At 43.5% G+C, this 15220-nt stretch overlaps 1 protein-coding gene across 4 annotated transcripts in view; it reads left to right on the top strand.

Annotated features, from left to right (window-relative positions):
* LOC135908450 (calcitonin gene-related peptide type 1 receptor-like) overlaps window positions 1–12985 on the top strand; it is a 157107-nt gene extending 144122 nt beyond the window's left edge. The window contains exons 10-20 of one of the 4 annotated variants that reach the window (XM_065440227.1): window positions 639–730; window positions 1282–1408; window positions 1522–1675; window positions 3292–3358; window positions 3691–3757; window positions 3880–3965; window positions 6837–6969; window positions 7351–7392; window positions 7967–8056; window positions 9855–9918; window positions 12458–12985. In XM_065440227.1, coding sequence (XP_065296299.1) covers window positions 639–730; window positions 1282–1408; window positions 1522–1675; window positions 3292–3358; window positions 3691–3757; window positions 3880–3965; window positions 6837–6969; window positions 7351–7392; window positions 7967–8056; window positions 9855–9918; window positions 12458–12480 — 945 coding nt within the window. In that variant the 3' untranslated portion in view covers window positions 12481–12985. Of the gene's footprint in view, window positions 1–638; window positions 731–1281; window positions 1409–1521; window positions 1676–3291; window positions 3359–3690; window positions 3758–3879; window positions 3966–6836; window positions 6970–7350; window positions 7393–7966; window positions 8057–9854; window positions 11669–12457 lie in introns of those variants that run through there. The other 3 variants (XM_065440235.1, XM_070532292.1, XM_065440220.2) reach the window with 3 other exon arrangements.
* The last annotated feature ends 2235 nt before the right edge of the window (window positions 12986–15220 follow it).

The following is a 15220-nucleotide window of genomic DNA, read 5'->3' as shown; positions in this document are numbered from 1 at the left end:
TAGACATAGGAATAGTTCTTGTGGTTTTGACACCACAGGCTAACAACTGTGAGTATGACCAATTATCTTTTATGAGGTAATCACATGTTATAAGCAATTTAGGCGGTGAGTCTAAAAAAAAAGGTATTGCGAAAGTTCTAGCAGTTCAAAGCGAGGAGGTAATTCACTGCTGCACTGTTTTAGTGTGATGTGGTCTGAGGACAAATAACTCACAAGAACATATTCATAGCTTTCATTACCAGCAACCTGTTTTCAAAATATGCGTCTCTGTGTTTGCAGCAAGTAGGATTTCGGTGATCAGAACTATCTATATTATGGCTGCAAAAAAGATCTGCAAATTGACTCCGCAACCTCTAAAAGAAAAATATTTGTTAAATGTTTTGGTGGAGTATCCAAAGTCCGTGTTTTCAAAAGTTCTATTTGGTAAGTGGCATGTACAATCGGCCATCGCTACTGCGATGGTTGATACCGCTAATAAGGGGTTGGCCATCATGAGCTATATTGTTGGCAAACGCTGGTGGCTTACTGCACCTTCCAAAGCGACGTTTTGCAAATAGGGACCCAGATGCTTCTATTTTCTTCCAAGCTAAATTTGCTTGACTGCGAGGCTAACAAATACGATTGTCTTCATTTTGCAGTTTCGAAACTTGGTGAATTCATTATACGTCGCAGGATACTCAATATCACTTGTCGCACTTCTGTTGTCCATGATCATATTCTGTTACTTCAGGTGAGTGCTAGTTTTCCCATTGACTTTTCCATTAGATGCCTTTTGTTTTACTTTTGTCTTTTTATCTTTGATGCAGTAGTTACCCGATGGTTACGTTAAATTATATAGCTAATCGTGATGTAATTGAAAGAAACCGTAGTGGCTCTATGAAACTCTTAGCATGCATCCGACTCAGCGCTAGCTAGAATACATGACCTACATGCTCCCCTCTTTGACTTTGACCGGACCCTTTTGTATACCACCGCTTGTGTCCTGATTCTTCATGTTTATGAGTGGCCTAACTAGCTTGTTTTTCTTAGTCAGCATCCTTACCGGCGTATTCGTTGGAGGCGATTGCTGTCGTAGGTGCTCATGTCGGGCTCTCAGTTGGCTGAGTAACTAGAATGCCGCGGGTGACTTAGTTTAGCAAAACTAGGCTAAATTAAACAGCCCTATACTATTATGTCTATTACGAGAGCAGTTTTCTTTGTTTTGTCCTAAAGATCGCGCAGATTATTCCGCACTGAAAGCGTACATGATGTGGGCAGGCTCACAACGAACACTATTTGCAGGTCGCTTCGTTGTCGAAGGATCACAATCCACAAAAACTTGTTCACATCGTTCATTGTCAACAACCTGTGTTGGATACTGTGGTACATTCACATCATCGCACAGCCGCACGTGATCGCAGAAAATCCGGTAAGCAGCAGAGGAAAGCGTTCCCTAGGAAGTAGTTTCACGTAATAATTCGGGAAGGTGGACTTTACGCATGGTAGTGCAAAAATACGACCATGTTTTGTATTTCACAACAGAACTGGTGCCAAGCGCTGCACGTGGTGACGCAGTACTTCTTGTTGTGCAACTACCTGTGGATGTTCTGCGAAGGCCTGTACCTGCACACGCTTTTAGTGCTCGCCTTCATCGCGGAGGACAAGATCCTCAAGTGGTTCCTGCTCATCGGCTGGGGTGCGTGTATGAACCGCGCATAGGCCTTGTTAGAGGTTCTTTGAGATCAGTTAGAAGGTATTTTCTAGCGTCGAGATGTTGTCTTGAAGGAATAGAAGATATTGTAGTATTAGCTGCGTGTTTTCATTCTTCATTTCAGAAAACTATTTGGCATCGCTAAGTGTACATTTAGGAAAGAGGGAGACAGAAAGGAAGAAATGGCAAGGCAGACAGATAGTATAACAAGTTGGGAATATCCGGTTTGCTACTTCACACTGGGGAAAGGGAAAAAGTGGACGATAACACGTAAAAGACAAGAGAGAGAGAGAGATTACGGGCAACGTGCACAAGGGAATCGCTATGTGATAAAGACGAATTTTTTGGGGGGAAGTTAGCAGATCGTAAACCAGCAATACATAGTATAGCATTGTCGGAATGCCAACTCGAAAAGGCTTTAAGAGTGAGGAGCATGCAAAAGCGCTGAAATTATTTTTACCCTGAGCACAGAGCTCGACTTTTGAGGTCTGGTTGGTGCCTAAGCCCGTGCGCAGGAGTACATACCAGTGAATGTTATATTGAAAGCTTCGTCATTGCAACATTCAAGATTTGCGCAGTTCACATGACAAAATGTACACACGTCTGGCACTTTTGAGCAGGTGTATGTACGTGATAATTTACTAACGAGAACTTGTGTTTGCTTCAATTACACCGCATAATCAAGAAAAGAAGGATATCTAGCAGTTTTGTGATCTTTTCTGAATGTTTATTAACTACCTGTTTGGACAAACACCTGAAGAGAGTCTCGTTAAGTTTTCGGCATTTCAATCGCTTCACTGTGTCTTCGTCTTAGTAGAACACCGTCGCCAAGCGGCCCTGCTCTATGGAAAACTGTACAAAGCGTGTCTTCAAAGCGTGTCACGTAAGGCATTCTCTGCTCGCGTAAGAAGCCGGGGACTTGCTCGAAGGGCCATCGTCATATTTCAACGACCTGTTTACAGGCCCCGCTCCCTTTCAGCGCCGTTTCATTTGGCTAAAAGATGCCTCTTCGTCAACTGCATCCCGTGTTCTGCTACAGCATATATTGTCTTTAGGAGGCAATAGCCTTATCGCGAGCCGTTAGAACTTGAGGCAGTCGAATTCGACGCGTCAGGACGTTTTGCGAAACTGCAGATGTCGTCACCACCTGAGCCTGCCTCCTCACTGCATCTCACAGCGACCCCACGTCCCGCCTCAAACGGTGCTATGTTCTTTATATAAATAGCGTACTGCCTTGCCTAACTTGCGCATGGCACACTTGGTATTCTTTCAAGGAAGCGAGCTCTAAATTTCGCATTGGTTTGCGAGAATCGTGCGCATTACAACATCCGCTGAAAGAAACTCGCTAGTCAGTTATTGACACTTTGAAAGTCTGTAGGCATTGAAGCACAACTTCGCCTAGTCCTTATTGTCCCAAGAGTGTTACAGGAGTGTTACAATGCACGCGTGGTTAAAATTCCGTAGTTTTTCATAACCTTTTTTTCCAGTCTTTGTCTGCTATTATGAATGAAAGAAAACGCGGTCTCGATACAATTCAACCTTTCTTTAAAGGGAAGCAAGAGCTATGGCGCGACCAGAAGTAAGGTTTTGCTCTTTTACAGGTTTTCCTTTGCTTCCAATAATCGCCTACACTGTTTTGAGATCCTTGGATCCAGAAGCGTCAAAAATGTAAGTGAATATTATTCATTTTCCTATTCTACAATTAAAAGGCTGCAAATTTCATTTGAAATGCAGCTGTTAGAATATTAGAACAAGTATGACCCAGTCTCCGATCTGCATCAAATTCGGGCAGGTATAATGATGTTTGAGTATGATCCCTGCCGATGGCAGTGGGGCTTGAAAACGAAAAAGTCAGCCATACTGACACATCATTCAATCAGGGTCAAGGGTATGCTCAGGAAGTGAAGAGTCTCAGCCTACGAATACATTTAGCTTAATTTGAACACTTTAGTCGTGGTTGGTGCAGTGAAAATTGTTGTTTTCCCTCTGTCTCTACACAGGTGCTGGGTCGAGCATGACGTGTGGTATACGTACATACTCAGTGTTCCTGTTTGCTTCTCTATACTGGTAAGCTTCCCAGTTCCTTAGATAAACTTCAGTACAGAGTGTGATACTAGGTTGATCACAGACTTTTTTTACAAAAGAAAAAAGTATTCACATAACGACAACGTCTGTGCCGACTTTTGCAGCTGAGCTTTGCATTCCTCGTCAACATTGTCAGGGTCCTGGTCACAAAGCTTCGAGCCGTGAATTCTCCTGACAATGAAAGCACAAGGTATAGTTCCCTCTATTTTGTTAGCATTCTTAGGGTACTTTGCACACTTCCAGAGGACTAATTGTATATTTATACACGTTTTTATTTTTGTCTCTAAGCATTGTTCCTCCTTCCTGGGTAGCTGAGTAGTCCATCTTCGAATTAGTATCGAATCAGGCTGCTGTGATAATGGAACAGGGTTAGAAATTAACTGGAGGATCCACTAGGGTCGATAAGTATGTGGCAATGTGAACATATGTGGCGCTCTTCAATAAACCTCTTTCAGGGAGACATTGATCATTCCATATACGGTACTGGGCAGGTAGCGCCATTCGATTAAACTCTTTGACGCCGACTAGGGGCCCTCGGTATGGCCCACTCGGTCTGTGCGGCTCTTCAATGAACTTATTTGACGCCACCTTGAGTCAGTTGGTCTGTGCCGGTAGGTGAGTGCCGCTCTTCAATGAATGTATCTGACGCCAACTTAGGTAACAATATATGTGACCCTGGGGATATACCACTCTACAATCACGAGAAAGACCTTTCAAATTTGTGCGATGCTAGCTCGAATCAAACACACATGTGTGTTACTCAAGGATAGCAACCCGAAACTTTAGGAAGCTGCTCCGCAAATGCACTGAGTACGTGCCGCTCTTCAATGACCATCTCGCCTACCTGGGTCACTTTACGCTAGCAATGTTCTTAACAGCAGATTCTAGGCAATGCTGATGCTGAACATATTAGCAGAGGTGGTTGGCCAATGAGAAGGAACCATTAGTAATGAAAAGCTCTGAAATTGAAGTCAAAATTTTTCTAGTATTCACTGAGGAAGCGTCTGATAGTAGTGGTGTAAAAAATGCTATACTTAAGAAACCTCATTTGTGGCATATTTTGAAAAGTGCTTTCTGGAATAGTAAATCTTAAAATGTATTGAAGAGCATTATGTGGCCTCGGAAAATCTACACTGTCTTCGAGAAAGAAATAAAAATTGTTCTGTAATTGTCCATGAAGATTTTCGACTTCCTTTGGGATAATTGCTGAAAGCCAAGCCGTACTGTAACGAACGAGAAGAAAGGGGGTTAACCGAGGGACCCCCGTTTTTCTCGTTGCCGCAGGAGGGGAATGATCCCAGAACCTTCGTGTGATCGTTACCCTCCAGCGGCAAGCTGTTTTTTCATCCAGTTTCATTTCCATGAATTTACCGTTTCATTTCATTATTCAAATTTCATTTATTAAACACAAATAATTTCCCCTGTATTTTCCTTGGTGTCTTTGTTTGTTGGCTTTTTATGCTAAGACCATAGTATAGTAGGTCTTTATATGCTTCCCATATGTCACATACATTCCCTTCAGCTTAGGTGCTCACAATGGTTTCAGTAAGTCCAGAGATACCAGCTCTGCGAACTCGCTTCTTGCTGACAGCACTGACGCTCCCTGGCAGCACTGACATTTACTGGCAGCACGACGAAATACACTGCTCTTTTTTCAGGCAATATTTCTTGTACCATGATGTGTCTATAAATTTATAGAAGAAATTTCGCATGCGTCTTGTCAATAGGTTGTTGAATGTTCATGGAAGAATCGCCACAGGCTTTATTCTAAAGCTACATTGCATTCTTTGCCAAGCGTAGTGAGAAATTCTATGTGTATGTGTTATGAAAAAATTATCCTTGGTTATATGACGCCTTTCTGCACTCTCAATATTCTTAAAAAGCATAAAAATGAGCTTGGAAGTTTTTCTGAAGGTAAAAGCAGCTATGTTACGTGGCGGGGGATCGAAAGTGCTGCGCGAAGTATTAAAAAGAGCTACGACAGAAGTTCGCTATCGATCATATGCTTTACAATACTAAACAGGGAATACGTGCCAAGTTCAAACCGCAAGTTGAAAAAAAAGAAAGGCTTTGCTCGCGCGTTTCGGAGATGACCAAGGTAAAATCAGTTAACTACGACGTGAGGTAGTTGAGGTTGACAGAACTACGCAGGACACATTTGAGCGTCAGGTCGGGCAAATATGAAAGAAGGATTGCAATACCGGGCTTTCACATGCACTTATGGCGACGATAGCAAAACGTCGGCAGCAGTTGTTTCAATGCTGCATACTACGGAATTCGAGGTTGATCAATGGTCCTTGAGGGAAAGCCTTAAATGAAAAAGAGAAAACAATAAAGATGTGTGTGCAACGTATGCCTTCATCACGTCCGTATACGGCAGCTGTGCCAATAGTTGACAATGGCTATGGCTGATAAGGGCCTGGTTTTGTTCTGCTCAGAAAAATTGCGTGAAAAACTTTGTATGATGGGGGAAGATGGCGTGAAGGAAAGATTGAGAGCCTCGAAGTTCTCGAATTGCTTGCCATGGTCAAGCAACAGCCCTTTGAAAGGCACTGATCTACAAAGGTGCCTGTAAAGCAAGGGCAGCTAACGATTCAGGAACCAACACATCAGCAAAGTATTAGTAGTTTTTAGTTGGCATCAATGAAATGGGCAACGCTATCGCTGAGCTGCAGTGCCACCATTCTGACTTGAGCGCTAAGAAGAAACAGCTGTGATAGTAAAGAGTTTTATTCTGCGGCGTTTTCGGTCATAAGAAGCCTCGTAAGTGCATTATTTCTTTAGAGGACGACTTCACCGTAAGATCAGGTACATTTTTCGCAGCAATACCACAATTCTTGAATTCTGTAGTGTCTTTCAGAAAGCTATGTGCGGTTCTAAACAGTAGGGTGCAGCACAGGGTTCTGGTGTTGATGAAAGAGGGAGAGGGGGAGGGGATGGGAGAGGGGGACGGAGGCTGTGGTCAACAACACATGGTATTGCTTCGTACTGACACTGCGCGTCTGCTTCTTTGTTGTTCGTATTCTTCACATGAACCCTTTATGATCTCTTTTATTTTCAGAAAAGCTGTGCGAGCAACTGTGATCTTGCTTCCACTTTTGGGTTTGCACTACGTGTTGACTCCATTCAGACCAGACAAAGGCGCCATACTGCTCGCCTACGAGGTCATATCGGCGCTGGTCACATCGTTACAGGTACCAAACTGTCGGGCTCTCTCACCTTTAACCTGCAGCGTTAGTTGCGCATGATTATTGCACAAAACGAATACGTGTTGTCTACTACTACAACAAGAAAGTGTAACTCAAAACACGCTATTTCAGCTGGAGCATCATTTCTTTATCTGGTATTTTTTCTAGTGTATATCATGCTGTGCCAGTGTCATAATGAATTAAGCGTGGAGGGACGAAGGCGCGTCCTGACAGAGCTGGTCCATAATTTTCCTGATAGGCAGACATTTTTTTATGGATATTAGTGGAATTCTTTACCGCTAGTACAAACTGCACTGCTGGCCAAAACATCAGTTTGAATGTATAAGCAAGCGATAAGACGAAAGTTTGATGCGTTATTTCTTTCAGGGTCTTTGCGTCGCACTTCTGTTTTGCTTCTTCAATGGAGAGGTGAGTGAAAAGGCATGTTCGTACACGTGCCAACCTTAAATAGTTTTTGCTCCGACACTAGCCTGATAAATTAGAAAGAAGGCACACAACACATTTATACAGGTAGGATGAATGTGCTTGGTCCCAAGCAATTGCTTCTGTTTAATTTAGGTCTTTGAAAGCTAAAAAAAACGAGGCACACGTCATTTAGTTGCCATAGAATAAAATATATGTACGTGCAACGGGTCCTCCATTACTACCCACCACCTCCTCCTAAGCTGCCTATATACGTGTATATTAGAAAGCTCTGAGATGCTACGCAAACGCTGGAATGGTGCATTATATATGTATACGGAATAGAAAAATACGTGTTGTCTATTGTGCTATCTATAACGCCCGGCACTGCCCACATCGTATTTTATTTCGTGCCTTGATTCCTTAAGGTTTTTTGATGAGTGTTGCGAATATTGCTTCCATCTCGTCTGGTCGCACGCATCGAAATAAGCACCCGTCCTTCAAATCACACGCATAGTCAGAAAGTGCGACGTCTGCACCGACGAAGTTGATAACTGCGTGATTGAATCTTTCTTTTCAGGTTTTGGGCGTTCTGCGGAAAATGTTGTCGCAAACGCCGTGGTTCAGAAACGAGGGCCGCCGGATGTCATACGCGAATACCAGCATCAGTGTAAGTCGCTTTAGGAAATCTCCGCAGAAGTATAAGTGCGTCAGTGTCATTTGAGACGCAGTGCGATGAGGACAGCGTTCTAATGGTGACTCTCTTTGTGTTCCACATGCCTCCCGAAAAGCTTCCACCTCTGTAAAAATAAATAATCAAGAGGGCACGGCATTTTCGAACTCTGTCGCTCTATTTTCTGCATGAACGTTGACATTCCACCTATAAGCATCATATCGCATGGCTTCCGGCCTGATCAAGCGGAACGCCTGCTCGCACCTACTCTTCCACCACGTTTTATCTCCCTCCACGGTGCTCTGAGCCGATTCCAAACAAACAAAAATATTAAAAACTATGTACAGTGTCTTTGTGCTGCTGTCGCGTTTTCTGTTGACGCTGTGTTGTATATGCTGTGTAAGTGGACTTATGTGGCTCCAGCCATTGTATATTCGGCTCGCAGGGTATAATGGTGTGCGCGTAGGTTACTTCCGCACTAGAGTGCCTTTCTGATGCCACTGTACATGAGCATCCCAGCAGCACCATGACTAGTTCATGTAAAGCGCATACTCGGCGATATTTTTGTATTGCTTTTGGCCTCCGTCATTGTGTCCTAGCAGCGTGTCTGAATAAACCCACTCACTCATTCAGCACCTCCCACGACCCTCTTCTTGCACCCCACCTTCTTCCTTTGCTCATGCATTGCCCTATCGTATTTCGACGCATTGCGTGCTTGAGACAATGTGCAAACACTCGACTTTGTGCTTGAAGGGGATTCGCAATGCTTTTTTAGCATAGTAAATAAGTGTGACTAGTCTGTAGACGACGATGCTTCCAGCTGATGAGAAAAATTTGTCATTTCTGCTCACCAGACCACTGGCCCCTTCTTCAGTGTTTTCTTTGAAGTTCCCGCCTCTCCTTGGATTATTCTAACGCACCTACGCGAATGAATGTTATTGGTTTACCTTCATTAGGAGGACACAACTAAGCAGTGAATTCGCCCTCCCCGCACCTCCCGTGCAAAAGCTGTCAAACCTGATCACCAGGATAGCAGCGGCCCCATCTGCTGAGCGGGAGAGGTACCACTGCACCACTATAATAGTCTCAAAATAGGGCGGTTCGGCATGGTGACGCGCAGTCAAGATTTGCAGGCTAAGGCCAAAACAAAGCAAACTGTGGACGGAGCAGATGTGTATATTTTTCAGCGTGTTCACTCCAACACGCCTTCGAGCATCTAAAAAACGACGAAAAGGAATTAAACACCTGCAAAGGCGTGGCAGCACGACAGTTTCAGGGCAGATATCTTCTTTCATAGAAAGATATTCAGGAATTTTTTGCTGAGAAATTTACACGGTATAAGAAATATGAAAATGTTTTTGTTAATTGCGTTGCTGGTCCCCTTAAAGAAGCGTAACTCAGAGTAGAAGAATACATAGTATTGGTTTTTTCAATTTTATTGCTGGCTGCTTGTTCGGGGAAGATTGCCAATGTTCTGATCTTGCTTCGTTCAAACTTGTAAAAACCTGATCGAGGCGATGAAGCAGCATGCTCTTTTCGCGTTGGACATCCTTGGCTTTCTTATACATTCGCGATAGCACTGTGTGGCAGACCTGTAGAAGTGCACCAGATTGAGGTTGTTCTTGAGCGCAACGAAAAACCAATGATTGTACAATTACATGTAAGCCGGCACAAGCTTTCTGCTTGTCAGCAGCATGCATCGCATCTTGTTTGGCGGCTGTCGCATTGCTGTAGTAAGGCGCCCTAACACGCCTTCTGTGACGATCCTTGCTTATGACAACCTTTCCTCTTACAGCCCCGTTATCACTGCTTGCACCCCAATTTTTCCTTACCCCGAGTTCAAGCCCCTTCCCACTCAAGTGAGGCGCATTTCCTTTCCATAGTACCTACCATAGGGTACACATTCAATGTTGTTAGAAGAGTGCGCTATGAATAGCTTTCTGTGCTGATTTTCTGGCTTGTCGACAGACGTAGTTAACGCTGTGACTTTCAGAGTGTTGCCTTGATGCCCCTGCCATTCCTGTGCAAAATTTGCACTTGAGAGCATAAAAGTGCCTAATCGCCCGTTAACCTATTACGCGCCCGTAGCGTTGAAACGGCTTCAGTAGAGCTACCGGCAAAATCTGTACGAGGCATCTTGAAATCATAATGATGTCGAAATTATGTGAGGTCGCCTAGCAGAACAAACGTTATTCGATGTAAAGCCTCCCACTAAGGTTCAGTGGTATTTAATAAAGTGTTCACGTTTTGTGAACTCACAGCTTCTGGCCCCAACCTTGCTTGAACGTACTGCCTCTCTCGCCCCCCCCCCTCACCCTTTTATCTTCTGTTGGTCTTCGCGGCTACTGGTTTGCTTAAATATAATCTTATTCTCAATAAATTGTGACAGATTTGAGGAAGTAAGCGTGGCTGACCTCTACGAGTTAAACAGTTTGCCATCGGGTGCTTACTACTACCGTACTCCATATATCTCATCTCTTGAAAGTACCAGTAGAGTACTCAGAGAAGGCATCTCTAACGTCACGTCATTTTTTGCTTCAATGTGGCAAGGGTTCAAGGCAACGTGTCCTTTACGTGTCGTGGACCCTCGTTAACGCATATTCACAGAACGGAAACTTAAAAAGTCTGTGTAATTTGAACAGCCCAAGGTTCAAGAATAGCAACCCTAAGTTACGTAAAAGAAGTAGTAAAGATAGTATATATTTTGGCATAAACCTGCAGCGCTGACAAATTAACCACACTGACGTTCGCATGGACAGCCGAGCCAACATGAAAGATACCCTTAGCGATGCGCGTAATTGTTATAATATGTTTGAGCATGGATGAGTGTTGGATCAAATGACACGGGGGCTGTTTTTAGGACGTTTCTTAGGGCGCGGTATATCTGATGAAAATCGCTACGTTGTGCGAAGCTGGGCATAAATTAGGAACACAGAACAACTAGATATCATACTCAAAGCAGACATGGAAATTTTTCACGTATGCTGCTCCTCGAATACAAGTCAACCAGTCAAGCAGCAGTGCATCCGTTTGCAGGACATGAGAAGTGCCATTTGGCTACAACATTGGGTTTCGATCAAGCGGAACGCAGTTTAGAGATATAAAATTATGCTATAACGAGGGTCTACAGCGTGTGCATGTGTTCTGTAAACACAGCGTACCAGTGTGATATATGTACAGGGTGTGTAGATTGTACTCCAGTTAACGAACGTTCTGTTGTATGTGAAAGTCATTGACATCGTCCTCGTTGCAGAATCCTACCACTGCAGTGTGCCAAATATCTAGATTAGTTGTGTTGTGTTGTAAACACCGTGTCACCATGCGCGTTTCATTGTGAATCATAATAGCCGCCAGTACTGGCTGTGTATCATCATGTACGAGTCGTACAACTTGGACCAATTGGTACCTGCGCAAGAAAAACGACATCATTGCGGAAAGTTGTGTACATTTCAAATAACACTGCTGCGTATCGGATGTACGAGCACCACGCCAACAGGCCAATGTAGAAGCCTGAAATAAATTGATTGTTCGGAGTTGTCTGGAGTATTCGCTGTGTGATTGCGCATTTTTTCGGCCGCTTTTAATGAACTTGCGAGTGTGTGCCAACTTTTCTTAGAGTGTATGTACAAGGGCTTTTGCTTTCGAACATCGGGAACGCAATTTGCATGGCTTGCATGTTGTCTTTACGCACGCAGCGCACGATAATATGCTCAAATTGAGTCGCATGTGGTCAAAATACCCTATATTGATGTAATAATTTATGAAAACATTTTATGTGGGCTCTCTTGCACTGACACTAGGCTATACACGGTGAGGTAGTTATGAGTGTCAGTACATCAATTGTAAAATGAACACCCCATTATGTGAACTGTAGCTGAAGTAGGGCACGCCACACGAGGTGCCCTATTTGATGTAAAGATTGCGCGATGCGATATTAACTAGCCCATTAGTTGGCCCTTTTGAAGTAATAGGTTTTGTGAAGAACCAGCAGCAGGAATTGTTTCTCACACCGCTATTAGAATTTTATACTTCCATTAAAATTGCAAATAAAGAAGTGACTGATTCACTCACAGATTTTTCTACATTGTTTTTAAAGAAACTACGCAACCAAAGATAAGTGACGAAGTGTATGCACTTTCGCAATAACGATCGTTGTTTGCCCTAGCAGTGATCACTCGCATAAGTTATTTTCCTCATCATAAACTCCCACGCGACCTTCAAAGTTTAGTGATTAGAGGACATGCAATGTGAAATTACACGGTGGAGATGCAGTCAGGCGTTTTTAGTCATCGAATCTGTCTCCAGAGGATCTCGCAATAAAAGAAAAACTGACTTTTGTTTTTGCCCCTTCTGGGCGGAACTAAAGCCCAGCTTACAAAGTAGCTATTTCTTTTTCAGTTTCTGCCAAGACGCCCATCTGATGGTAGAAGTCCGTCTGTGTCGCCAAATCACCTGCAGCAGACCTTGGTGTGAAAGGAACGAAATGCAGGGTACTGCGTAAAAGGGTCACAATTCAAATATGGGCTGCACTCCTGTTTTGCTATATTCCCGAAAAGAGGTTAGCGGTGAGGAAGTGCGTAGCATGGCGAGATTTTATCATCTCACACTGCAGTCGACGTTCGCGCTTAGCATAGGCGCTCACATTTGTACAATCTGAAGGCGCTCGTCTCATCGGATAATCATCAACCCCAATGCGACCTCAGAATAAAGTGAGCTAGGGCTGCAAGCAACGGAAACAAGGTACTGAAAAGATAAAACATGCTGCACCGTCCTTCCCAAATGCACCATAACAGCATTTATGACGTACGAATGGTTTGCCTGTTACGTGAACATGGTGCTTTCCATCATAAGTGCTACTTTTGTTTGTTTCGCGTCAATCGTCTTATTTCATTTATTTATACAATAAATTGGAAGTATTGGCAACAACTACGGTACTATGCCGCCATCTTTTCTTTTTTCGCGTTCCTTGTTATCGGCTAGGAATATCGCAATGATTCCCAAGTCACCCACAGTAGGTTTATCAAAAATTCTTGAGCCAGACTCATTGTTGCGCCTCTTTTTTCTTTTTTTCTACTGGGGCTTTTGGCTTCGTGTTTCAAAGAAGTCCCACTTCGTTTTAAAAAAGAACCGGCTATTTACATGCCCATACATTGTTATTACAAAATGTGCTTAAGACACCTTTGCGTTAAACGCCGTTGCCGTACCATTTGTTTCATTTTTCTTTTTTGATAGCACCCTTGTTTTTTAAACCCAAGCCTGACGGCGCAAAGCTGTGGTAGTCGTTGAATGACGCCGCTAGAATTACAACTGCAGAGCTATACGCTGAGAAATGGTTGCAATTGATATTGAGATATTATTCTTTATTATTGTTCTTTGTTTAAAAAAAAGCGCCACCGGCGTACAAGTTACCCCGAAAACTCAAGCGCCTGGCTCGCAGACAAGCCCTGTTCGGCAAGCTTTCGCCTATGGTTCGTAGAATCAGGGGATTGCATGTGACCCCTGCCGACAAAGAAAATCACATGCGGAGATAAACGGGGAAGAAAAAGGGATCATTTCCACATACAGAGTATATAACAAACTGTCGCATGCCGGCTGGGGGAGCTATAGCTACTGTAATGTGCGCTTCCTGAAAGCGTATGCCTTATAACTACGCTGTACTCACTGCAAGGATTGACTGACGGGCTAGGTGGTTCATCATCAGAGAAAGAGCGAACACACACACACACACACACGCACACATACACACACACACACACACACACACACACACACACACACACACGCACGCACACGACACACACACTCACAAAAAAAGAACAGCCTAGCGTTTGTATTGTTCCTGCTTTGTGTCCCATCTTGAAGCGCTTCCTGTGTGCTCTCTGCTTCACGGGTGCTTCTAAAACACCATGTGGTGAGGCTAATTATGCAAATAAAAGATAGTGCTTCATACTTTCCAACACAGGGTAAAATAGTGTCAAGAATGCGGTTTTTAGTCGCTGCGTCGTTTATTTCGCTGTTACATTGACGCATGAAACAAGTGGAAACACAACAGGCTACCTAGCTAGCCGGAGCGAATATCAAAATGGTGAGTGTAATGTGATGACTTTCTGCCTCAGCACGTCATGACACGCACAGCTCCTGGGAGACAAAACTAGAACTGCTCCATAGAAAATGCATTACAGAAAATTATTTAGGAAGCTAGAAGGCTTGCCACTATTTCTTCTGGCGTTTTAATGTCCAGCAACCTCATTCAAGGCAAAAAAACAATGTGAGGCAGAATTTGCCTTGTCGGCGCTCATTCGATGCGAGCTAGAACGTATGCACCGAGGCAGCGCAAAAGGAAGAATACAGAGATGAAAGGAACCCGAGACGGTAACTGTCCGGAGCAGAGTTTATGAGAAGATGACTTGAAATGTTCCGACAGCATAAAACTAAATGCAAAGAACGAAAAATAAGTCGGATAGTAGTTCCCTGTAATCACTATAAAAATCTTATGAACTACCTCTGGTTAACCTCCCTGCCTTTCTCTGCATTATTTTCTCTCTATATGCAATCGTTATCTATCTGGCTATTAGCCAAGGTGTGGATCTGAAAGCGCATTTGGGAGTCACAATGTGGCCACTAGTACTGATGCAACGAAGTTGTAAATACCATACTGTAGCCTAGTTTCTTTTGAACTGTTAGCGTTGGAACTTACGCACAGTGAACAACAAAGATCGCTGAAAAAAAAACGAAAATGGACGAGGATGCAGAGAATTGCTGCGACAATGAGATCGCCAGAATTGGATGAAAGCGCCTGAAGATACACGGAAGCGAGAAGCCTTGTGAACGTAGGGTCGTACGTGCCTCCACAAATACACTCTACACCAAGACGAGGGCCGATGCCGCTGAACTCTAACAGCTACGGCTTAGACTAAGAGTCACACAGAAATAACGTTTCATAATCTTTCTCTCTCAGGACTTTCTTCATGACATAGGAATGTTTCACATATATTGGGTATAAAGAAGTGAAGCCGTATGTTGGTGTCGATTTAATGTTGCCTTTATACAGCATGTCTTTTTTTTTCACTTTGAATACTTTTTTTTAAAGGAAGCCCACAAAGGCTACTGGAATCACGTCCCTACACAATAATTAGGTGCCTCGTCGGACATTATTTTAAA

The sequence above is a fragment of the Dermacentor albipictus genome, chromosome 1, assembly GCF_038994185.2.
Source record: "Dermacentor albipictus isolate Rhodes 1998 colony chromosome 1, USDA_Dalb.pri_finalv2, whole genome shotgun sequence".
NCBI lineage: Eukaryota > Metazoa > Arthropoda > Arachnida > Ixodida > Ixodidae > Dermacentor > Dermacentor albipictus.
The sequence above is the reverse complement of the archived record's forward strand: the minus strand, read 5'-3'. Positions and strand labels throughout refer to the sequence as shown.